The sequence below is a fragment of the Oryzias latipes genome, chromosome 15, assembly GCF_002234675.1.
Source record: "Oryzias latipes chromosome 15, ASM223467v1".
NCBI classification, from domain to species: domain Eukaryota; kingdom Metazoa; phylum Chordata; class Actinopteri; order Beloniformes; family Adrianichthyidae; genus Oryzias; species Oryzias latipes.
The window spans coordinates 25,741,463-25,766,844 of record NC_019873.2 but is presented as its reverse complement, the minus strand read 5'-3'; the positions used below and the strand labels follow the sequence as shown (position 1 = coordinate 25,766,844).

At 37.7% G+C, this 25,382-nt stretch overlaps 1 protein-coding gene across 35 annotated transcripts in view; it reads right to left on the bottom strand.

Moving 5' to 3' along the window:
- nrxn1 (neurexin 1) overlaps positions 1 to 25,382 on the bottom strand; it is a 261,829-nt gene that overhangs the window by 114,825 nt on the left and 121,622 nt on the right. For 18 of the 35 annotated variants that reach the window (XM_023963311.1, XM_023963324.1, XM_023963325.1 and 15 more), the window contains 5 exons: positions 23,936 to 24,058; positions 23,013 to 23,394; positions 20,006 to 20,196; positions 19,333 to 19,506; positions 14,293 to 14,412 (listed from right to left, as the gene is read on the bottom strand). In XM_023963311.1, the coding sequence (XP_023819079.1) occupies positions 14,293 to 14,412; positions 19,333 to 19,506; positions 20,006 to 20,196; positions 23,013 to 23,394; positions 23,936 to 24,058 (990 nt within the window). Of the gene's footprint in view, positions 1 to 14,292; positions 14,413 to 17,536; positions 17,564 to 19,332; positions 19,507 to 20,005; positions 20,197 to 23,012; positions 23,395 to 23,935; positions 24,059 to 25,382 lie in introns of all 35 variants that reach the window. The other 17 variants (XM_023963299.1, XM_023963303.1, XM_023963319.1 and 14 more) reach the window with 1 other exon arrangement.

Here is a 25,382-nt window from a genome sequence, read left to right as displayed (position 1 = left end):
TACAAACAGTATTATGTTAAAATATATACTTTTATATTTAGAATTAAAAAAGTTTTTTTTTTTTTTTTTTTAAATTACTGGGTCTAAGGTGGATGTTTTTTAAAATTTAATTTACTCTAAATTCGCCTTAGATTTGGTCGAGTACTGTTCTACTCTGAGGTCGGTGATTACATAAACTTGCTTATGAGAAGTTCATGCACACAGCTACAGGGTAATCATTCACGACTGAACTCCTTACTCAAGCACACAAACAAACCCAGACCTAAAATAATTGCAGTACTTAGAGTTTGCAGCTGCCTTTACCTGGGTAATTAGAGCTTTGGCCAGAAAGCTTTTCTCTGCAAGCAAACTTTCCCCATTAAAGGCTGCTATTGTTTTGACTACAGTGCCTTCAGAGATTAAGCCAGACGTCTTCTTGACAAATTAAAAAATGACTTGCTTTTGTTTCCAATTAAGACCCACAGGAGTGTGTTGCTGATATGCACATCCTTCCTTTGAAATTCACTTACTATAGATAGATAGATATGGTTTTATTGTCATTGTCCATGGTTCAATTTCATTGTACAATTTCAGTGCAAGACGAAAATAACAAAATATAATATAAAATAAATCAGTATGTACAAGTATGCAAATATAAACTGTAATAAAGAAATGTCCACAAATGTAATAACTTAAAATGAAATAAGTAATATAAGCTCAAAGCAGGAGCCAAAAATAGCTTTTTTTTTCTACCAAAAAACTCCATTATCCCCAAATTAGATGATCTGAGCCGAGTTGATTGGTGTCAAGAATACTTATGAGGGAAAAAAGCTTTAGAAGAAGAGCTCTGTTGCTCGAGTGGAACCGAGCAAAGATGATTTGGAAAACTGGTTGGGGAGCAGCAAAAGCGTGGTGGAAGAGTACCTGAAGTAAGGCCTTTGAATCAGATGAAGAGTCATCAAGCAACACTAAATCACTCATGAAAAGACCATTTAAAGATAAGGAGGCACTTTGGCAGGAATGTTTCTTCTTCTTACATCTACAATGCATTATGCTAATGAATTTATTCAGTACCATCATGAAAAAAGGTAGACCTTAAGACCTAAAGTGTTAGTTTCTGAAGTTCACTTAGGACATTTTTACTTTGCTCTGAATTTTTTTTCCCATTCATTAAAACTAAATATTCCAGTAGAATGCATTTCAGAAAGTTTTAAGATTTTTTTATCCTAGTTTGTCATAATGTCTTTTTATTAAGTGAAGACATTACGAATTAAATTAATAAAAGAAGGACCAGTGAGCAAGGAAATACCTGCAACAGTTCACAATTAACACAACTGTATTATTCTCTTGCTATATTTCCACTAAGCTTTGAGGCTTTATAGTTTTTAAAAGTTGCTTCTGAGTGTCGGCTAATAACTACATTTTGAAATGAGGGTAAATTCTTATTCCCGTTACCCTCCGTTAACAGACCCATGACCCCACAAACAATGCATACTTATAAAAATGACTTTTAAAAGAAGCTGAAGGCTTGGCTCTTCTTACCAGAAGCCAGCTCGGCCATAGGAGCATTGCCACAGTCCCAACCCAGACCGGGACAGCAAAGGGGTCCACTCCACAGCCGTGAGGCTGCAGGATGGAACTCCAGCTGCCCCAGTAAGGGCAAAACTGCAGCAAGGACCACTGACCAGGCAAGCCGGCAAGTCCTGGTAGAAAAGATCCCCCCCCCAGGAAACACTGGGGCTAAAAGCATTGTAAGATGCTAAAATTAAATACATAAGATTTATTTAAAAACAAAAAATGGAAGTAGGAATAAATACATAAAATAATATTTAATAAAACTAATAGAATAAGCAGATAAGATCACCTTAAAGCAAAAAGGTGGGGGTTGAGCCTCTATGGTCTCTGTGGCCCTGAGGCTCTCCGGCAGGTCGTTCCACAGGCGAGGACCATAACAGCAGAACCAGGTGTTTTGGTCCTCACCTTAGGGACAACTAATGTCCAGTGCTGGAGGACCTCAGGGTCCATGAGGGCTCATACTTTAAAGCAAGATAATTTAAATAAGAAGGCCCAAGACCATCAAAACATTTATAAACCATTAAAGGAACTTTAAAATGACAAACTAAGTTGCTTATGCAGCAATCAGTTTCCATCACTCATTGGATCTGCCATCGAGGCATTCTTTACAATATAAATACAATGCAAAACGGAAACTATTTTTCAGGCTAACGCATAAAAACATCACAACTGGGTTGTTAGTTTTCATGATTCCTTTCAAACGCATGTCAAAGTCAACAACAACAGAAACCGTATGAAGACTTTTTCTATTGAAAACAGCAAAAGTTTTGCATGTTTGCCAACACTTGGGTCTGCTCCACTGTGTGAGTGTGACAATGATAATGATGATGATGCATCTGAGAATGCTTAAGCCAAATTTCAGCTATCAGTGAGAGATATAAGGGTCATAGGTCAGGAACTTTCTGGGGGGTTTCTCTTGATCTCTTCTGACAGTTCCCAGCATGCACTGGGCAACTGGGCACAGCCCCCAACTCTGTTTCTTTTCTGAAATCCTTCCCAAGTAGATCAGCCTATTTTATCTTGAACAGCTCAAGGACAGACTGTGGTCCCCTTTAAGACTCTACAGTGTCTTTCTTGACACACTCTGCTGCACTTCAGCTAAATGAATTAAAGAAAATACGGTCTAATACAGTAAATCAAAATATACCGGTAAATATGTCTAAAAATATCTTTTTAATGGGAAATTCTTGGAATATTTTAACTTTTAATTTAAGTTTATAGTTGATTTTTATTTTTTCCTGAAGTTTTCACCCATTCATATATTTCTATTGCTCATTTATAGTTCATTTGTATTTTTTACACTTTTACAATTTTGTTTCTAAGTCTCATTTATGTTGTATTTTTGTTGTTAATTTCATTGTTTTGCCACCTGTCCTGGGACAACAGTCTTTTGACTAAGTCTGGTACATTTGCATAGAGACTTTTTACAATGCAATGTCTCTGTGAAACATAACGGTGCTAATAGTTTAGACAAACAGCTATAATTGCAGAACACATTTTAGTTCAGAAACAGAGTGTCAGTATTCCAGACCCCATGTGACATGAACCATAAATCTAATACATATAATAATGTTGGTCAATAGTATCCTTTATTTTTGTCAACAACAAAAACTTACCTTATTCTGAAGCCTTAGTTTTTTGGGGGAATTGTAAAAATAAATCATTTAGAAATTCTTTGATAAAAGTCCTAATTTTGTAAGAAGTTAATCAAGCTATATATTCTACAAAGGCAAAGTTAAGGTAGATTTTGCCTTAGTCACATGTACAGAACGCAGCTGCTAGATTGTTAGCAGGAACTAGCTGAAGAGATCACATCACTCCTGTGTTAGCTTCACTTCATTGGCTCCCAGTTGATTCCAGAATCAAGTTCAAAATCCTCCTGTCAACCTATAAGGCCTTACATGGTATGGCCCCGTCCTATATTAGCGACCTCATAGTCCCTTACCACCCAAACAGAACACTTCACTCAATGCAGGACTGCTTGTGGTTCCTAGAGTTAGTAAAAGTACGGTTGGAGGTAGAGCGTTTAGTCACCAAGCCCCTGTTTTATGGAATAAACTCCCAGCTCATGTAAGAGAGGCCGATTCAGTTTCTACATTCAAAGTTAGACTGAAAACATTCCTCTTTGGACAGGCTTATTGTCAGACTAGCTAGTATTCAGAGATTATTTAACTTAATGTTAAAATGTTTAAATTAACTTAATAACAATAACTATTTGTTTTTAGTAGGCTGCTAGAAGTTGAAGCTGGGGTAGCTATGGTGCACTGGGGTTCTGTCCTCTTTTCTCATCTACTTTTACCCTCCTTCTCTTCTCCATTCTTGATTGTTATTCATCAGTTAGTTCTCCATGCCTCTGTTTGGTGCAGTGTGATTCATGTACTTTCCCTCTCCCCTCCTGGGGAGTGGGAGTGCTTCCAGATTCCAGTTGGCTTATCTGTGCTCCTGTTCCTGACCGTTTACCTCGTCTCTGCTGCTGCTCCTACACCTGGCTGTGGATCCTGCCTCTGGCTTGTCTCTGCTCTGTACCTGGCCGAGTTCCTCGTCTCTGCTCTGTACCTGACCGAGTACCTCGTCTCTGCTCTTGCTCCTACATCTGGCTGTGGATCCTGTCTCCGGCTCAAATCCGTGCCCCCGGCCGTCCCCACAACTTCGGCTGGACGAAGCTTGTCTGCTGGACTTTAAATGTGTAGTTGTAGGGTTAGATAAGTTAATTCTTCTCTAAGAGTTCTGGTAAATCGCCTGTCCGTCCTGGGGGAGGATCCCTCCCTCATGTGGGCACCCCTGAGGTTTCTTCGTTTTTTCCGGAATCTATTTTTTTTAGGAGTTTTTCCTTACCGCGAATGGGGGTCTAAGGGCAGGGATGTCCAGTTTGACTTAGTCAGTTTGTTTAATTCAATTTAGTATTTTCCTATTGAATTCTATGCATTCATGATCCTTTTGATTTTATGTTTAACTTTTTCAATTACCTATACGAAAGCCCATTGAGACGACTGTTGTTGTGAATTTGGGCTATACAAATAAAATCTAATTGAATTGAATTGAACCTGCACTGAGCTTTTTGGGCTGTCTGGGTCCGTGGAAGAGCAGAGAGGGGAGCGGCTGTATCTTAAAGGGAGCACATGTGTGTCTTGCTGTTCCTTTAAGGCTGGCACGGCCACTTCAAGGGAAGTCAGTATAATGAAACGTACTTTAGGTGTGTCGTGAAGTATTTGTAAAAAGTCATGTAAATTGCTCACACTTATGACACGGGTTATGCTCTCGGTGTGCCCTTTTGCCACATTCTAGTTGTTGAAGAGGTGCGCATACTGGCCCCTTACTGACTCCATGCAAATGCTGCACGTGATACTCAAGTGTCCATAGGATCTACACACAAACTACACTCAGTAAGTTGAATTTCCTCATTTCTAACAGTCAGGCTGCATACATGGAGTGCACACTTGTACAGTGTGCAGGCTTCGGGGGGGGGGGGGGGGGGGGGGGGTTAAAAAATAATCATCTATTTCACCCTTGCTTATCCTTGCGATTTGTGTAAGTGTTCTCAACGATCATTTTTCGCCTTCAGACAGCTCGTATCCACCCACAAGGGCAGTTGTGACTATGCAGCTTCATTTTCTTTTTTTTTACGAAGGTCCAATAAATGTCTGCTGTTCATTTTTACAGTGACTTTCATTTAGCTGTTCCTCTTCACAGCTGGATCACATTTTCCACGGCAATGACGCAGCGTTCACTGAACAAAACCGACGGGAAGTAAAGCAAGACCTGACCCTCTCAAAATGAGAAGTCATTTGCATGTTCATGAATGTGATGAATTATGGGTGTATGCACAGGCAAATGCCCACAGCGAAACATACAATGTACACTTCTTAACAGCATGTCACGTGAAAAATGCATCAGGGGCTGCAGCGCCCACTGTCTCTTTACTGCTGTGCTCCTTTTTGTTGTAGTTTTCACTCCAAATCTACTGAAGCTCTGTTGCACATTTTTCATGATTTGACCGACTTTGCTACAACACATCGTCAAGAGTCATGGCTGCTTAAACAAAAACGCCCCGTCTAAAATTGAGACAGTCCTTAGAAAGGATTTGTCAAAACCTTTCCGTCACGACAGCTATATCACTGGAAGTCACTTTGGCTAAGGCAGAGACTGATCATTGTGTGCCCTCCACATTTGCTGTCACTAGATAAGACAGTCTTTGATTAGTGCTCCATGTGAAATCTGTTTTTAGTGGATAAAGCTTTTAGAAGGGGAGTAGAGTTCAAGGACAGTTGAGAGGCAGCAATTCACAAGAAGTCACTCTGGTGAGGAAAATGCACAAAGTTATAGATGATCCATTAAATATGTTGTGAGCGTTTTCATTTGCTTGTATTATACTACATTATAAACCCTTTTGAAAGGGAGCGTGGAGCTCACAGAAGCACCTCCATTATGATCAGCATTTACTTTCAAAAGGAGATGAAGGTTGCAGATTGGAAGCACTAAACTCTAAACATTTAAACACATTTGTTCCATTTGTAAAAAACTGAAAAAAGAGCATGGTTTTTGAGAGAAGTGACTTCAGCTTCATTCAATAGTCTCCATCTGGTGCCAATCAAACCAATTATAACGCGCTCTTGATGTTTGTTGATATTTATGACGTTTTTAAAAATACATTTTTAAAAATGCTGTAATCTACAAATGGTGGATTATTATTACTTTTGTGGGAACATTTAAAAAAAATGTCATTAGTTTATGTGGTTTTGAATGTATTTCATTTTGTTAATATATTTTTGCAGGGGATGGAACAAAAGAAACGTTTTTTTGGTTTTTTTTGCTGCTTTCTCATGTCATCTTCCTGTTCATGTGGCTGCTAGAAGGGTGCAAAGTTCTCCTCTCTGACCACAGAAACTCCAAAGCAGTTTACAATTAGATATTTCCACATGACATCCACATGAAAATGTCATCTTGAATTTTCGTGGAAGCTTTTTTTTTTCCCAGCAGTCCTTTTGTAATCTAGTCAAAGAAAATCTGTCTGTGTTTAAGTCAGTGAGGACACCCTCTCTGCTATGTTTGGATTTTATTGTTTTTGTCACTATTTGTTCTGCTGTTAGAATTCTAAAACAAATTCTGGAGAGACAGAGGGGTTGAATTTCTTTGTGGTCTTATTTATTTCATTTTTTTGTATTCCTTGAGCTGGGGATGTGCTTCCCTGCTGCTGTTGCAGTGGCAGCTTTGTGCAGTGGACTAGCTCCTTTAGCTGCTCTTGGAAATGTCTGGGTGTGATATTTGAGGCTTAAAAACAATTTATGTTCATGTTTTTTTTAAATTATTTTTCTAGTTTACAGCATCATTTTTTATTCAATTCTTCTATTATTTAAATGACTATTTGGGGCATGCTTCCTACTTTGTTTGCTTGTTTTTGTCATTCACTGACTTTTGTTTTCTGTCAAAAGCAACTACCTAGCGTGTTTGCTAAGTAGACAGTTTAAAAGGTTTTAACTGAACGCCAGAAATATATTCTAAATTGACACATTAGCTAAAAAAAAAAAAAAAGCACATTGATTTTTGAGCGTCCAGAGCGACATATTTTAGGAACTTTAAGCCTCTTGCCACAGGTCCCCAGGGTGATGCGTTTAATAGCCAGAGTTTCTAAAAAAGGTTAGTGTTAACATCGTCACTGTTTCTCCCAGCAGGATATTTAAGCTGTATCTGTAAGACTTTAATTAGTATTGTGTTGTTAGGAAACAACAGATTCGTATTTCCTGTCAACATGCCCCCCCGGGCAACCAATTAATCACAAACACCTCAAAGATTAGGTTTTCACCATTAGCCTGTGATGAGTTTTCAGTGAGTTTGCTCTGAGAAGAGGGTAATTATGAAGGCAATGTGGGGCACCAGGGTTATCTTTGTGTCACCACATGAAAAGTAATAATTAGGCAGGTTTGTGATGGACAAAGAGTTTCCTTCAACTGGGGTTTAGTTGTAGAGAACATTGCAGATCTGTGCCAAGCTGCACAAAAGTGGGATGGGTTTCTCAAACCAACTGGAGTACAGCATGTCGTCAGTTTTGCTCCTTCATAATTTGACTCAACAGCATGAAACTAACCAAACACAAAAGAATGTAAGCACAACGGTGTCTCATAAGCACAGTATGGCTAGTAAAACTCCAATTCATGAGCATTAAATAATTTTACATTGAATTACACATTCAAGCCATCTTCACCATTTCCTGCAGAAATCCTTCTACCTAAACGATGTTACAGACATAATAATGCATGCTCAGTGGGAGAATGGAGACCCTGTTTCCATGCCAACAGCCCTTGCCCACAAATGGCCACAGCTTCCGAGCAGAGAAAAGCATTTAAATTCAGATCCGCCATCAGCATAGAAAATTACTGAAAATAATCAGGTCAAAGAGTGACCACTCATATTGAGTTAGAGGAAGAAAAGGAAGAAGATTCGCATTTGAAAGAAAGGGAGGAAAATGGCCAGGCAACAAAAGTCTCCTTAAGCTGTTCAGGCATGATAGCTGTAGTGAATGGAGTCCATGTTTAAACATAGCAGCTGCAGAATGTTTGAACATCTGGATTCAGATACACTTTATACACCTAAAATGATCTGAAATATCCTTCACAGTTTGAGAAGTATAAATACATGAAATGACCAATTCATATTGGAAACAGACCTCCTTCAATATTAATCGATTTTTATGATTAAATGCACAATTAATTTCTGTATAGGGAATTGCTCATAAATGTTGAATCCAAACATTTTAAAAGCACATCCTTAAAAGCTATATTTGGTATTTTTTTCACACTTGGATAACGTGGCAAAAAAATTTTACCCAACAGAACTTTTTTTGTTCCTTCAAGGCAGTTTTATATGCCAGGAGTCCATCTGGTGCAAAGCACCACACACACACACAAAGTCTACTTAATTTTGATAATGGATACCTCGAAGCTTATACCATGGTCACTTATAAGATAAATAAATAGTAAATCATATTAAAGTGCTTAAAGTGCATATTTTTTTAGGTTTTAATCGTTCGACACAAGTGGACTATCGGATTCACAGTGCAGCGCATTGTCACGGTGACGGCTGCCAGGCATGCACTGACCTCTCTGTTAAATGACACAAAACAGCTTCTTTACCTCTCAACTCTTGTTTTTGTCCAGATAATGAAACAAAAGTAGTTCCCTAGATTCCTTTTAAAGCAATAACTATCCCTCATTAACTGTCTATCAAGAAAAAGAAATGTTTATTAATTAATAATACAGTTATTTCTAAACGTGTATTCTCTCTGAGTCAAGCAATCAGGTGAGCAAGACAGGAAACCAGACAACTAAAAATTGAACAATTAAAATGAACAGCAAAGTTGTTGCAGAAAGAAATCAGCACGTCCATCACAGAGACATTTGAAGGACAGAGATCTGTTCTTCTGTCTTGCCATTGTACTAAACGGTGGAATAACATTTATCCAGCTTTGTTACAATTTTCTGTTGTTGCAATAGGAATCAGAATCAGCATTTATTGTCCTTACAATTGTAAATTGCAACAATATTCGAGCAGCGCAACACAAACAACAGACATCAGTGCGCAAAAAATAGAGATAGTGTGCAGTTGTACAAAGATGCACATTGTGCAAATATGCAATTTATACATTGAAAGGCGAAGAGGTAAATGTATAAAAATAGAAATTAAAACAGTAAAAAGCAGTACAAAGAAAAGAAAAATCAAATTTTTAACAAGGATAGAATGGAGTGGGGTGTGCCTATTTTAGTGGGTAATCAGTAAAGTTACTAACTGGCATTTAAGTCAGCGCAATAACGTGGAACATACAAGATATGTGACCAGAACTCATTTTTTAGGTCTCCATGATCACTTTTTAATGGACACCTTGCAGCCAATCAGAATCAAGTATTCACCCGGACCATGCCATAAATAAAAATGAATGGAACATATTGGAATCAAGAAACAAATGCTATTTTTTTATGGGGTACAGCAGTTGTTTAGATAAGGAAATCCACACATTATTCTAATAATCACCCAAACAAAACTAATGTTTTTCTTTTGCAACACAGAAAGCAACTGAGCTGTGAAAACAGTGAGTGAGTTTACACCCACTGTGCTGTAATTCTTGCAATCATGCATGCACATTTCAGGGGATTGACGAGTGAAGTGAATGCACAAATGCACTTAATACTAATTTTCTCCTATCTTGGGGCAAAATGTCAGCTCAGAGCTGGACGAAGCGTTTCATAGACACGTTGTTGAGATGTTTTCTGAGTTATAGATTTCTTTCACTGAGATGCATGTAAAAGCTAACGGATCAAAGACACAGACAGTATTTCCATGTAATGGTAGGCAGTATTTTTACCATGCACCCCCCTTTCTGGCATCACTGCCGAAAAGCATTCCACTTGAATTAGTTAAAAACACAAACTATTTCTGTCCTTACATGCCACAGAGCTATGCAGAGCACTTTATAAGTGGCTGCTTTTAAATCAGTTCTAAAACATGACTGTTGTTTCCTCGATGTTTTAAATGTGAAGCATTCAGTCTGTCTCTGAAAGGAACACAAGAAAAAAGCTTTTGAATGCAAGGGGCATTTCTGTGCTCTATCACATAGCTGAAGCAGACTATCCTCAAGGTACCAAAGCAGACGAATAAGCACTGACCTACACTCATCGGAAATCAAGGGAGATGGGCTTGCGTTTCCCCCCTGGCTAGAGACAAAGAAGCCTGGATGCAAACACAGCCTCCATTGTTGATATAATATTGACATGGCACTAATAGTTATGGTAATAAAACTGGGTGGAAGAGTAACCAAGCGAGACGACAACTGCGTGAAGGCCAAGAACCCCCTTTGCTGTGGCCTCTGCAAGCCCTGCTTTAGTTCAGCAACAAACACAATTTTGCTTGCCTCTGCAAATTACCCCGAAAAGCTTGACAATTCTGTACCAATTCACCCAGGATACCAAGTGGGGTTTGGTGCATTGGGTTTAACCGCCCAGAGCGCACACACACTCTCATGCATTTAATGTATAACAATCTTTAAATCCCCAGTGGACCGACTGAGAAAACGAAATGCAAGATGGTAATATTGGCTCACATTCATGATTAATCGGTGTGCTTTCTGTCTGGGTAACAGTTTTGTGCAGTGTACTGAGGTCATTTTAAACACAGTTACTAAACTTAAAAGCAATAACGGCTTCATTGACCAAGCTGTAGTTGCAGTGAAACAATTCTTTTTTTTGGTTTAAAAAGGATAGAAACTATGTTGAATGCTCATTGGTCACCAATCCCTTATGAAAGTTCAGCTTCACAGAACCCTTGTTCAGCACTCTGGATCTTCATTTTAAGCTTTATTTTTTCTTTATACTGTACCGTATGTCCTCCATCATCAGACTAAAACCAGAAGAACACGCTAAAAACACATTTTTCATCAGAATGGGTCTTTAAGAAGGTATGAAATACCACCCAAAATCTCAACAGACCAGAAACAATCACACTTTATTTTTTTGCACCGCCATTTATTAATACTGATGAAAAGTCCTTATTTCATTTTTTCATTGAAAATAATGTTATTGCGTTAGATAAATTCTCATTCAGGTTTGTCTTGTAAACTACATTTTAGGAGGCAAACTACAAAATTTCTAAATGAAGTGAAGAAAAAGTGGGGAAGGATGAAGGGGGGGGGGGGGGTTATTTGTTTGTTTGTTTGCTGTTTGTTTTGACAGCTGTGTCCTTTCTGGGTCACAAGCAGAGAGTGTTCCGATTTAAGCTCTAACGTCATTAGCATCCCAAACAGCCAGGAAATAAATGTGCACTGAGCATCAAGGAGATCAATCATATTTTATTGTGCAGGGAAACACATTGGAAAATTCCTTTTGGCTCTATTTTGTCCTTTTTTTTACTCAGTTAACTTCTAGACTACATGTGCACACACAAAAAATGGATTTAAATGTAGTTACTGGATTTAGATTATTAAGGTGGATCATTTTTGTAAATGTATAGTTTTCATCATCTTGCCAATCATTTGCAAAATAAAAGAAGATGCTCTATTCTAAATGATTTAAATTATTTTATTTTGATAAATATTTTGATGTAAAATGATCACATTTGGCACATGCAATGCATAATAATTTAAGTTATTTTTTTGAGATTTGAATCATTGATAAGAATTAATGTTGTTATGAGACAAAGACTATCAGTTTCATCTAATGGTACATGATTCTAGAAGCAATCTATATCAGGTAAAACCTCATCTGCAGAATTTTATTGAAAATGATATATTCTGAATGTGAACAGATTAAAAAAGTAGTCAATAAGAGTACTATTCAGATTTTGTATAATATAGTATCTGATTTATCAGATCAACTTCCAAATTAATTACTTTTTCCATCCATTTAGTCTTTGTTTCTCTTCTTTCTTCCCTCCCTTCCTCTGTCCAATCCTTTGTTTTACTCTGTTTTGTCTGAGCATTGTGGATTTCTTTGAAAATACAAAAATCCCACTTTGAAGGTTGTTTTCCTGGAAAGCTTTGCCCTGTAGCAAATTGCCTGCATTTCAGCTTATGTAAATTTACCGGGTGAAAAGTCATATTTTCTTTGGAGATGCCTCCCTTATCTCTCTAAAGCATGACGATCCTTCAACACAGATAAAGCCAGTGGCTGCCTCATTTTGTTTTTTTCTCTCTTCTTGCAAGTTCTCAGAGTTAAAGCTGTCTTGCATCGGTATGTTGAGAACCAGCTCAATTTATCTGCGCTGAGTGAGATTTCCTATAGATTTCTAGTGGTTATGTATTGCATCTGAGGCTTCCTGTTGACAAAGCTTTGTTTGTCAAGAGAAGGTAAATAATAAAATCAAGCGCTGTAAACAGACTAAGAAGGTGGACTACTGCTCGGATCTGAGAAGGCCTTGTGAGCCTTTTTTTATCTCCAGATGCTGCCATGAACTCTGTGGACCTGAGAGAGATTTACATTTCTGACACCAACAAGTAAAAAAGGTACAAACTCCCCTTGTTCTTTTAACATACAAGCAAAGTTCATGGGGAGGCCAAAAACTAAAATATCCCCTCAGCTTAGTCAACCCCTCTGCTGATGAAAACAGGAAGAAAGAATGGTAAAATACAAGTGAGAAAAAGAGGGTTCAAAAGTTCAAACATCATGGACAGGAGAATCCTTTTAGTGGCACCATTGGCTGCAGATACGGTCAGTGCATAAGGCTGTTGGAGAATCTAATAAGGTTTTAAAGCTGAATGAAGACGGGACCTTATCAAAGTGGTACAAGTGACACAGAATGCATTAACATTTATGGTGCTCTGTTCTCTGACTTGTGTCGTCTCCGGATTGCCCACTCCATCCCTTTCTCTTTAATGTGATTCAGGAATCTGTCGGTTCCACACTCGCTGTGTGAACTGTAGCCGGGAAAATTAAACAATTTCCTGTCTGACTGTTAAAGAGGTAAAACTCCCCCCCAGAGGAGGCATCAACTCTGCTCAAACTTTTACAGGAAGCATAAAACCTCTCATGGCAAAGAGCAGTTTTTTTAGCACTGAACTCTCAAATTGAATTTGTGTAACTGTGTGTGTGTTTATGTCTGTGTGTGTTTAAAACAAATAATGACTTCATTGGACATTGCTGCAGGGATGAACAGCAGTACACATATAGAAAAAAACAACAACATTGAAATGGTTTTTGAAAATGTTGTGCAAAATGTTTGAAAATATTCCAGCTATTTAGACTCCTGATCAAAGTCTTAAGACTAGTCAAACAATTGTTTGCACAGCCTGAAGCTTCATTTTTCTATTGAAGGAAACACCCCAGACCATGATAGTTCCTCCTCCAATGTACTGTCACGAAAACGTGTCAGGTGGGACACCAGTAACATTGGGACAAATCAAAGTTACATTTTTTTCTATTTCAGAGAAGAGTACTTTTTTCTACTTTTGAATGTCCCACGTTTGGTGTTGCCCTGCAAAGTCCAACCGGGCAATTTTGTGGCGTTGTTGGAGGCGTGGCCATTGAAGACTCTTTGTTTTTGAAGCCCCTCCCAGCACCAGTGATGGTCTTTTTTTTGGGTTGAGGATTGTCCCGTTTCTTGGCGGACACGGCTAAGTGCTGATGAAATTTCTTTGGATCTGCCAGTTGAATTCAAAATGACCATTTTACCGCGTCCAATCTCAGCAGCGTTGACGCCTTGTGAGACGCCTTGCTTACCCTGCTTACACAGTTCTGCCACCTTCAAAGATATGAACTTTTTTATACGATCAAGACACCTTGATGGGATCATTACTTATCTAAATTTTGATCAGTCCTTTTCATTTCCAAGTGAAAAATATTTGCTCTTCTCTTTTTTTCATTTTGCATTTTGAAGCTTTATGTAGAACCTTGTTTCGGTCCAGCTGTGCAAAAGGCAAATTCTTGTATTTTCTCAACTCATCTTAAGATTTTGAACAGGAGTGTTTTACTGTGTATTACCTATCTAACATCAACATTTTGCGTCCCATGTTTGCCTTCTTTACTCAGAAGCTGTAAAATGTGTTTGTAAAATACTGCCTAGAATGATCTCTTATAAAACCTTAACTGTAAAATTAAGGGAAAACTTAAGTAGATCAACTTAAGAAGGGCCCACAGGTTACTAGAAAAAGGTCAAATTCCTTTATTATTCTTGACTAAATTTCAAATGTATCAACTAAACCAAAATTAATAATAAAAAAAGGAAGTTCCAACAGCTTTAGATCTAAGGAAAGAGTCTTACCGTCATTACACAATGGTCCTCCAAACGTGGTCATACTGCAGTCACAGCTGAACCCCTCCCACTGCTGAAGACACACACCCTGGTTGGCACATGAGTCTTCTTGGCATGTAGTACTGGGCCCTGAATGCAGAATAAAATAATTCTGTTAGCAAACGCCACACAAAGCAGACAGATTTACTTGAGTGCCACGTTGAACAAAAAAAACAACAACATTTGTGACAAAGAAGCAGAGACATAACAAACATGCACTGTGTACTGCTAAAAAAACCTCTGCAGTGGTATATTATACAAGAAATTGTTGTGTTATTAAACATCAGAAAATTGAATCAATTTATGTTTATTTCAATTTAGCGAGGGGAAAAAATCATTAAGAGTCAAAACCATATTTTTAGCATTTATTTAAAATCTCATTTATGATATATAAAACTTCTTATTAGTACTGTTAAGTGAAATTAAGATTAAACAACAAATTTACTGATCATTAAACTGTTAATTATTGCACATACTTCAAGACTAAACAAACTATTTTATTGTTTACTGGACGATGTGGTGCACATGAAGATCTTCTGTGTAGCTTCAGATTTGCCGTGTTAAAAATGAGATTGTGAGTTTTAATAAATTGTCAAAATACTCAAAGATGAGTCTTTAGATGGTCCATTCTGGAAATCAGTATCCATACTCTGACCAGCCTCAACAGTAAAACCAATTATTCTTTTTGAGAAATTCTTGAAAAGTCCAGCATTTTTTTTCAGATTTCTCTTTATTTATCATAATACTGCAATGTTTTCCCTGAAATCTTAGTCCTCCAATTTAGTAAAATTGTTTTTTTTTGTGTGCCAATTTTTCCTCAAACCATCATAGGCTTGGACTTGAGCTTTTAGTTTCACTTCTTTTGCTTCACTCAGGTTCTTTGGAAATGTTCATCTCCCTTTTTTGAACAGAAGGTACTGCAGCAGATGTGCAGGATAGTTGTGAATATCTTTATCGCACACCCGCTGGAGAATCATGAAGAAATCATCAGTAAAGCAGCTAAACACCCTGAATATACCAGGCAGTTTCTGAGAAATCACTTTAATGGAAGAACCAGATTGGAGCTATTTACAGCGGCACTCTGTCTCACATCTAGACAAGAGAGGGCCTTCCAAGGTGGAAAACGCCTCAGGATGTGGTGGAGAGTCATTGTGAAAGAACCCTCCAGGTCTTCAAGACACAAACGGCAACACTGGAAATGACTGAACAAGTGCTTTGGAGAAGCAGCAGAGGATGTCTGCATTGAGTCCTGAGCAAAAGCAAAACCAGGAAGAAGGCTCAGATTCCTCAAAAATATAAATCGTGGATAGAGATCATTTAAAAAAAATAAAAAGGCATAGGAGGGGATATCTACAGTAACTCCAACACTTAGAGGCTGTAAGCCACAAGATCTGAGATCACGGCAAAGGAGGATATGAAACAGATCAGACTATAGTGCCGTAAAAACGGTAATTTTTTTTCTTTTAACAGATAAATAATGATAATGAATAGCTATCATTACTAAAATGGTAGGGTTGTAATGATTTAGGCACAAGAGGTTGACTGACCTTTCTCACTGTGGGGTAACCTGGGATGACTTGCATAGTAATTGTTGTAAAACAAAAAAGAAAAAGGCTATGAAACCCAAATGAACTGAACTGTAATCATAATTACGCCTGGCAGACTCAGTGAGCAGGAAATTACCAGAAGGTTAATGTTGATACTTGGAGCAAAAATATCAAAACATTTAAGTATGCTACCCTTTTTTCTTGTCGAATCTCAATATTTTACAAAGATGTTTGAAGAAAGGCAGTTTTAAAAAAGGAATTTTTAATTTTAAAGAAAAACAAAAAGCTTCTTTGAAGACAAAATCTACAGTTGCAAGTTTCTGACAATAAACTAATCACTAAACAGCGAGGTATTCATGTCTTACTTTTAAATTTAACACCTTGAAATTGGTTCGACCTATATAATTTTTTTATTTTTAATGAAAAGGTGAACTTTATGGTGTGTTTAAGATAATTGCCCCACTGTATAATTTAACCTGTAGGCCATGACTTGATGGCTCAATATTCTCCTGTTGGTCTTTTTGGTTAAACAAAGAATTTATGATCCAATTATGGCAAATCAGTCACACACTGAAGCTCAACTACAAAGTGTCCTTTTAATTCCTTTTCTTCCTTTATATATTAAAATGTTGTCCTTTTGATTTTGCATGATGCTCATATTCTAAGAATCTCATCATTTTTCTCATCACGATAAGGTTTTCTTAGAAGAACTTTGCAACCGATGCAATTTCAGCCCCATGTTTTTCTTACTCTCAAAGCATGGGCTGCAATTGTTTTTTGTATTGTTCAAGCTTCTTTTATATAACCTCTTGTTCACTGAATCTGATCGTCTTTTAGAGGGGTTTTCAAAGGACTTGTATTACTTAGATGACAGAGAAAAGCTATTTTTAAAAACTAAAAATACATGAGTGAAGGGAAAGTAAAAATAGGGAGTAAAATTATGTAAAAGATAAATGATTGAAATAAATCTGATTTAATGGGAAAAGAGCAAATGTGCACAGATTCAAATGATTAGCAGATAGAACATCACATGGTTAAGCTCACATTTTAACTTTGTTCTCACTAAAAGAAAACCAATTTAAATTATTTTTTATTACGGCATTAGAGACAAAGTTTAGCAACACGATTTACTCTGTTAAAGGTAAGAACCTCCTAACAAAAATGCATCCCACCTTATAGACATGTTAATTCAGTGCAATAAGCGAAAAAGGCAGTGTGAAAAAATAGTTTTCTATGGAAATAGTTGAAATAAAAAATGGATTCCATGGAAATGTTTTTTTTTAAAATAAATCACATCTAAAAGTGTATTATTTACAGACAAAAACCCATGCTGAATAAAACTCTGGGTCATTCGAAAAATCATGCAATAAATGAGCACAAAAAACTTGGGGGGGAAATAAAATACAAAAAAAGAAAACATCAATATTAAGGTCATAAAATTCTCATCCATGTTGAGACCCATAGATTTTGACACAAGATGGTGATATTCGTGTTTCCATGGAACTTGGGCCATTGCCCATGGCATATGGGTGAACGGCAATCATCTTGTTCAGAAAGGTGGAAATTGTGGGGGGTAGAGAAAGTGGAGAGGAGAAGGGCAAAGGTGTTGCAGACTCATACGGGGAAAGGAATTAGAGGCTGTGGATCAAACAGACAGCGCTATCTACCTTGCAAGTCAGCTTTCATCAATGCAACTTTTGTCGGCAAAAACAATGGGAAAAGAAAAAAAGGCATAGTATAAAAAAGTTAGTAAAAGCACCGAGATGTCAAAGACGGATGAACAGAAACATAGACTAAAGAAGGAGGGAAGACAGAAGGAAGGCCGGGAGGCTATGTATAGTGAGGGTGAAATGACATTAAATCAGAGTATTACAGCAGCAGCTACAATCCATTTGGCAACAATCAAAGTCATAAAACAAAGATTGAGAGACCTGTAATAATATGTTTGGTTAAACTCTTCACCTCACTTGTATATTTCATCCATCTACCTTCTATTCATGATTTGTTACAGGCTGCTGGAGCCTGTCCCAGCAACCTCAGGGAAAGGCGGGGTGCTCTCTGGACTGTCACTCCATTACAGAGCATCACCGACGCACTTACCGCCAAGACTACATTTCAAAATAGTGGACCGTAACTGCCAAAAATGACATCGCGCTGCGACCTAAATGCACATTTTTCGGCAAATTCAGCAGGTGGCCATGCTGTGGCATTTGCAATTGGGAGGCGGCATTCGCCACCTGAAATTTTTCAATAAAGTTTTTTGATGTGAGACCACATGATTTGTCAGTTTATCATAAAAAAATGAGATTATCAAGAAGGTGTTAAATAAATTTGTATCAGAGCAAGAATTGTTATTCTGAAAAACAGAATGACTGAGTAACAGCTGTTTATTTCTTCAACCCCTGTGCTATCTTATGGGGTCCAGATGACCCCACCCTTACATTGATGTGTTAACCCTACCATGACAAAAGTGGATAAAGGTGAAGAGGATTAACTGGAATCCATGGACACCAGTGAAGATCACAAATCATTGAAGAAAAAAGGTTCAGCGCACTGTCTTGTGGGGTCCAGATGACCCAACTCCTATTGTTAAAGTGCCTTGGATAGCACAGGGTCTATAGAGGTCTATGAGATTTTAGCTTTTTGGAGCTAGCAGGTACTTCCTGTTTGGAATGCAAGAGGGGAGGGGTCACTCTGTCCAGTTCTCCACACAGAAAGGAGCTAGCCGAGAATCATACCAGGGCCTTCTTATTGTGAGGCAACAGTACCTACCATTACACCCCTTTGTAGCAATTCAAAGGATGTGCTTTTTATTGTAAACTATCTCTAAAAAGAGACAATATTGAGATTATTACACGTGGACGAGTGCTGACTTGTGAAGCTGGAAGTGAAAGAGATACTAAATAATAAAACAGTAGATGAAATTTGAAATTAAACAAAATGACTAATGGTAAAAAATAAAACAAATATTGTCTCTGGGCAATTGATATAGACTAAGATATTTCACAGGAAAATGATATTCATGCAAACAACAAAGATTTCATACATAATTCAAAAGGATTGCTTCTGGCAAACACTCAGATCCAGCAAGCATGCACAAAGTAAAACAAAATGGGGATAAAATGGAAAGTAACACTGGCAGAACAAATATGGCGAGGGGAATAATCAGATTAAAACCAAGTGAAACAGCGGTGTTTGCTTTTGTCAGAGCCTGATGTCTCCGAACAGATTATTAAGACATTTCATGGCTTGTACATGACATGCCACTGGTTGCCAAGTGTGGGTGTTCTGTTTTTGTCTGTGTGCTCAAGGATATGTTTGAAAACTGAGCAGCACAGCATGGTGCTACATCATTGCCATGTTTTTCTTTCTTGTTTAAATTGTGTAATCCAACTGTACTGAAAACTGAGAGCATACATTCAGTTGGTGTGAACTCCTCTTCAGGGCCACGGAAACTACTCACCTTCACATCCTCTCTCTATCTGTCCCACACAGTCCAGAGCGTCTGACATCAGATCTGGGAGGCGGCCATTCAGATCCACTGATGCCAAACAGCCTTGAAATCCCTCCTTGGCATGCACCAGTTTGGGCAGGTACATGTACATGTCCTTAGCCACTCCACCAATGTACAGATTACCTGGAACAATAAACAGCATGCTGACGCTGCCCCCTAGTGGGGGTGAAGCAAAGTACCCACAATGTTCAAACTACATGACGTTACTCTGAAAAAGGGACAAAAACTTTCTGGCACTTTAGCTTTTAGTTCAACAACATTTGTTTAAATTGAAATGTTTTAAATATTATATGACATTTCTATTGTGCAGGTTCTTTTTTGTACATCCCCTTAGCAAAACATAGTATATGTGAAGTTTATTTTATCAAGCAAACTTGAGTATAAATGTAGCAAGTACACTATGGACATGTATGTGTAGTATATAATATATAGTGTAGTAAAAACAAACTTCACTTTTAGCATAGCTGCGTTTACCTGTAGTACGCTTTCATGGAATACTTTTTGCTAATGTGGCCACTGACTGGATGAACTGATGCTTCCTTTTAACAGAAGCTATAGGACTGGTTGATGTTGTGTTTTGGCCTTTGTCCTGCTGGTGCAGCATTAAACATTACACACTAACCCTTCAGGTCCAGATTCTTGGCTCCTGTAGTGGTCTGCGTGGTAATCTTGGTATCAATCTTGACGGTGTGAAGATTATTTGTGTCCCTGGAGATGATGACATTGTGCCATTGGTTGTCACTCAGGGGTTTGTTTGAGTTGCCTTTGATCAGGTGCGCTCCGTTCCCCAGGTCTGACACATAGTGAAGGTAGCTAAAAGAAGATTTAGTTTTGTGTTAAAAAATAATAAAAGCAGTAAATTGTTGCTTATTTTCACTTTAAAAATGATTTTATACACGTTGAATAAAGGTGATAGGATCAGAGGCCATTTGAAGACGGTGAAAAGGGTGAAAAATATGTGTAGGACTGAGAGCTTAGCTTTAAAAAGGCTAATTATTTTTATAAATGTAACAAAGGGTTCAAGCTCTATTGAACAGTTTAACCTTAAATTATTTGGATTATGGCCAATCTATGACTTGGAATGGTTATTAATTAAAATGTGTTTCTCGAAAATTAAAAAGCATAACTTCAAGTATTTCCTGAAACCTTTTTAAAATTTCCATGTAGGAGTAAAACATATATTCTTGCTCTTTTCTTTTTTTTCTCATTTGCTTTTATACTTGAGCTTTCGCTTTAGATTTAAAAACATGCGAAAAGCCAGAGGCTCTTTAGCAAACATTCTGGCACAAAGGTGATAAGACAAACAGTCCAAACAGACCGCTATAAGAGCTGTGAGGAATTGTATTCAGTTTAAGTCTTGAGCTGTTGCTGGTTGCTGGATTATATATTATAATATAATAATTGTGTATTATATTATTTGTAGGTTCGTGAACAAAAACTTCAACAGTTTAAAGTATTTATTTATTTTAAATATACGCAGGACAACACTTACAGTGGCTACGTCTGCTTTGGTAATGCACCAACAATGTTTTTGGAAAGGAGGAATCAGTCCGGCTTTTATGACAGTATTCAATGTTTTCCATTACATCGGGTTAATTTATGACTCTGATTTGATGGTAATTGATAAAGTTTAGGTAGAAAAAGTAAAATCACTATAGAAGGACACCGACCGGTGTGTTGAAAAGAAACACACAAAAAAACAGTTTATGTTTAATGGGATGATTGAGTATTTGATAAAGCCTTAGTCACAATAGTCCTTACAGGTGGGTACAGGCTGTCTGCACGCAGTTGGCCCACATGAAATATCAAAATCTAGGGGTGTCAAACTCCAGACCTTGAGTTTGCCTCCTGCTGGTTTTCCAGAAATCTTGCCTTATATGCTGCTGATTACCAGGTTAATTGGAAAACACGTTGGACACCAGCCCTCCAGGCCTGGATTCCAACACCCTTGTACCATTCAGTGAACGCCGTAGAACGAAAATGTTCATGCACAACCCCCACAAATCCTGTGGACTGTGAAAGGAGCCCATTAGTGCAGGATTAAAAATGAGTAAATTAGACAATCAGTGTGTGGTTTGTGTGGGAATCTTACAGGCGTCCTACGGGCATTTATGCATCACCTGGACACCTCGTGTGCAGCATTTGCGCTCGGTTAGTAAGGGGCCAGCAGTGTTGGGGATTAAAATTACTGTAGTTTTAATTACTTTTGTCAGTAACGGAGGAACGTAATGAATAACAGTTCAAATTTAGGTAGTTAATTACAATTACTGGACTATAGAAACCTTAGTTACTTCGGTTTTGTAGGGGCTGACATTTTCTCTTGGTTTAATGAAACGAAACAGAGGTTATTTAAAAAAACAAAAGCAAAACAGAGTTACTGGTGCCATACGTGCATGCATGAGCGCGCAGAATTGGAGATCGGACAAAGTAAAGACATCATTGCTGCAGTCACTTTGCTTTTCAAACTGGCTCAAAGACGAGACGAAAAGAGATGCTGCAAGGAGTCTTCTCATCCCCGAGGAGCATTGGAGCAGAGAGGGCGCTGATGTGGCAATTGCGAGTGAAACAACTCCGGAGCCACTCTTTGGTGTGTAAGACACAAGTTATTTTCTGTAAAAGTTCATCCTTTCTAACGTAATTGTTGTCACTAAGTTTCATGTGACTGTGTCTCTGGTCAATATAAGTTGGTGATCAAGGTGGCCTGTGGGGGTGTGTAGTTCAGTACAATCACAGCAGAGCAGAACTTGGCTCAAATGGCAGACGTAGAGAGAGACAGACAGGTAAAACTCATTATAATGGAAAATCTAAAGTCAGCGAAAATGAATATGGAGGCATTAAATAGTTCTTTGTGTTTTCAAGATAGTTGCTGCATTTCCGATTTGATAGATATGAACAGAAGCATAACTATTTTTGTTCCATGTCTCACTTTGAGCAGTGGCATACAGACAACATGTGTTGTAACTTTTGTTTGGGTCATGATTCTCACTGTCGTCTGAATTCAGATGAAGTGGGTTATGTCTTGAACCAGGTTCATTTTTGCACAAGTTCAATGCTTTAAAAATAAAGTTAAATAAAAGATAACAGGATCTTGTCTGTGCACACTTTTTTCCCTCAATAATTTGTATATGAGAGGAAAAGAGTAAAGTAACGAGTTGTGAATTACTTTTTCAAATAGGCAAAGAGTAAAGTTATTTCATTACAATTTTGATCCAGTAACTAAAGTAAAGTAATCTTTTACTTTTTAGAAGTAATTCACCCAACACTGGGGACCAGTACTCACACCTTACCAAAACATAGAGTGCGGCATAAGGCTATTGTATGTCAGCATCTCCTGTACGTCATAAATGCGAACAACTTTTGAATACTTCCCAATACACTTGCCACACACACGAAAATGGAAGGTTTCATTTCCCTCACTTTCCTTGAGATGGCCGTACAAAGCTCCAGGAAACTGCAAGACACACCCGTGCTTCCCTGAAGATGCAGCTCCACTCTACGACCCGCTACAGACCCGGACAACCCAAAACCCCGCAGCACCAGCACAATTCAACTCCTCCCTTATGGATGCATGTGACTAAGGCTTCATATAAATCCTATGTAGAGCTCACTTTCACTGAATCCGCACTTACCCTTTGACCAGCTCCACAACAATGAAGTCATTTCCATCACCGCTGTTATAAAGGATGAGGCCGTCTGGGGAGGTGGTTTTAAACTGAAAGAATAAGTGCATGGAATAGTAGGCCTGCAGAGTAGTAAGCGTCACATAGCTGGAGCGCGACTTGAAGGTGACGGGGTCAGCAATGATGTTCTTGAAGCCAATCATGGCATTGAGCTCACAGTAATCAATGTCACCGTTTTTACAAAGGTCTATGTAGGACATGCCATTGAAGGAGAGGCTCTGGAGGTGGCCAATGAAGTTGGAGGGTACTGTGGACATGAACCGCTTCTCTGTCACAATGCCCGTCTCAATGTTATGGAACTCCAGCTGGGTGTGGTCACCTGCCATTTGACCTTAGATCCGCAGAGTGGGGGGAGGAAAGACGTTGTTAATGGACAGAGGAAGGGACATTGCTGTTTAGAAACACAGATATCCTCTCATTGATGGTCAGCATTTTACGTTTGCTGCAATTTTATCTCAAAACACAACAGTCACAACAAAGAAAACTGGAGTTTCCAACATATGAAACAATTACTAATTTTTTGGTTCTGTTGAGAAATGCAAAAATGTTTTCTCCTTTTCTTTTCGTCATTGAAAACAAAATAAGCTTTTAAATAAAGGCTGGCTTAAAAAAGTTGTTTTTAATGAAAATAGAGGCTTATGATTTGTATTCAATTACACCTCTCCTAATGTTTTCATCAAATACTATTTTGAGGATAGAACTGTAAGATCTTACACCTCATTTAAAGCACTGCCCTGACCAGTGAGCTTCAGTTTATCAATATTTTATCAAACACAGAACTAACTGAAGCCCTTCTGCATTAACTTGCAGAGCAGTACTTCATAGACTCTGCACCGTGTGAAGAAAACATCTTATTTCCAAATGAAAAGTACCTTCAATTGGTGAAAGATCGTCTACCGTCAGTTTCAAACTCTTGCCTCTTCTGAACACACGTACTGTGTGCCATTCATTATCATTGAGATTCTGACCCGCAAAAATGGTCTCTGGACCTTTGCCTGCAGAACAGTTGGTTAGAGCAGTTAACAGATATGCATGAACACACATTGATGACAGAGCGTGAAAAAAAAAAATCAGGAAGATTCAAAGAAACGTCAACAGAAAGATATGAACTGAATATGATCAGAATCTGAGATTTTTAGGAAAAGAAAACATACAAAATAACCTATAAAAAGGCTATTATATTTTTTGGCTTCAAACATAATTTTCCCTTAAACAAACAAGAGAGGTATTATCAATGGCTATTAAAACAAAAATGTTTAAAAAAAGAATAAGAAAAAACATTTTTTTTTAATTTTTTGTAGAGGTATCTAACCTTTTTTTGATAACCCTTAAAATAAGATGAAAGTAATTTAAAAAAATGTATTACTATTATTTTTTATTGTCAGGGTACTCGTATTTCTTCTGGCCACTGGGGGGCAGCAGAATGCTACAAAAAGAATGTGGGTAAACAATGTAGTGAAGCTTTCGTTTTTTGTCTAAGTTAAACTGAATTGAAACAAATACATAGATAAAAAATTGTTCTTGTAGTATAAATGTGATTAAAAACAGCAAATCCAGCCATTGTTAAAACACAATACAGAATGTGACTTTATTTACCTATTAAAAACTGCACATAGTTTTAAAAATGCTATAGGCTATTATACATTATTTTGAACTATTTTAGGGAATTTAGCACAACTTTTAATTAAACATTATTTTTAACATATCTTTACCTGGGACTTATACAAATATTCATTTTAACAGATTTTAACAGTGTTAACAATGTTTCAATAAGTCCAAATACTTAAACAAACAAAAAATAAACCCAGATATAATTGACTAATTAACTAATGATAAAATAATAAATGCATACTTTAATTAAATCATTCCAACATTGTTTTTACTGGAAAGATGCTTTTTCTTAAATTCAGAGTTAATTTTAGAACATCTTTAAACTCCTGTGTCTTTGATGCTCCAATGCTTTGCACACATAAGAAAAACAGGCCAGTGAGGACACCCCACTACAACTATATTAAAATCTCCAGGGTCCAGATACCTTGCCTGCTGCACCGAGAATTTGAGCTGTTTTCCAGGTTCATTTGTCTCAATTTATTTATTGCCATTTATTTTCTGCCTTTTTTTTTTTGCAATCTTCAAAGCTGCAATGCAATGTGTATGCAAATTTGAGGATGCCAAAGTAGTGGGACACATTCAATCTTAGAGGCCCAGTTCTGCTTTGTAAGCACTAAATAGCAGGGCAGGATTGAAACCAGATGACTGCCGAGGGATTAAGGAGGAGAGATATGAAATAATGGGATGGAGTTGGACTTGAAAGCCGGC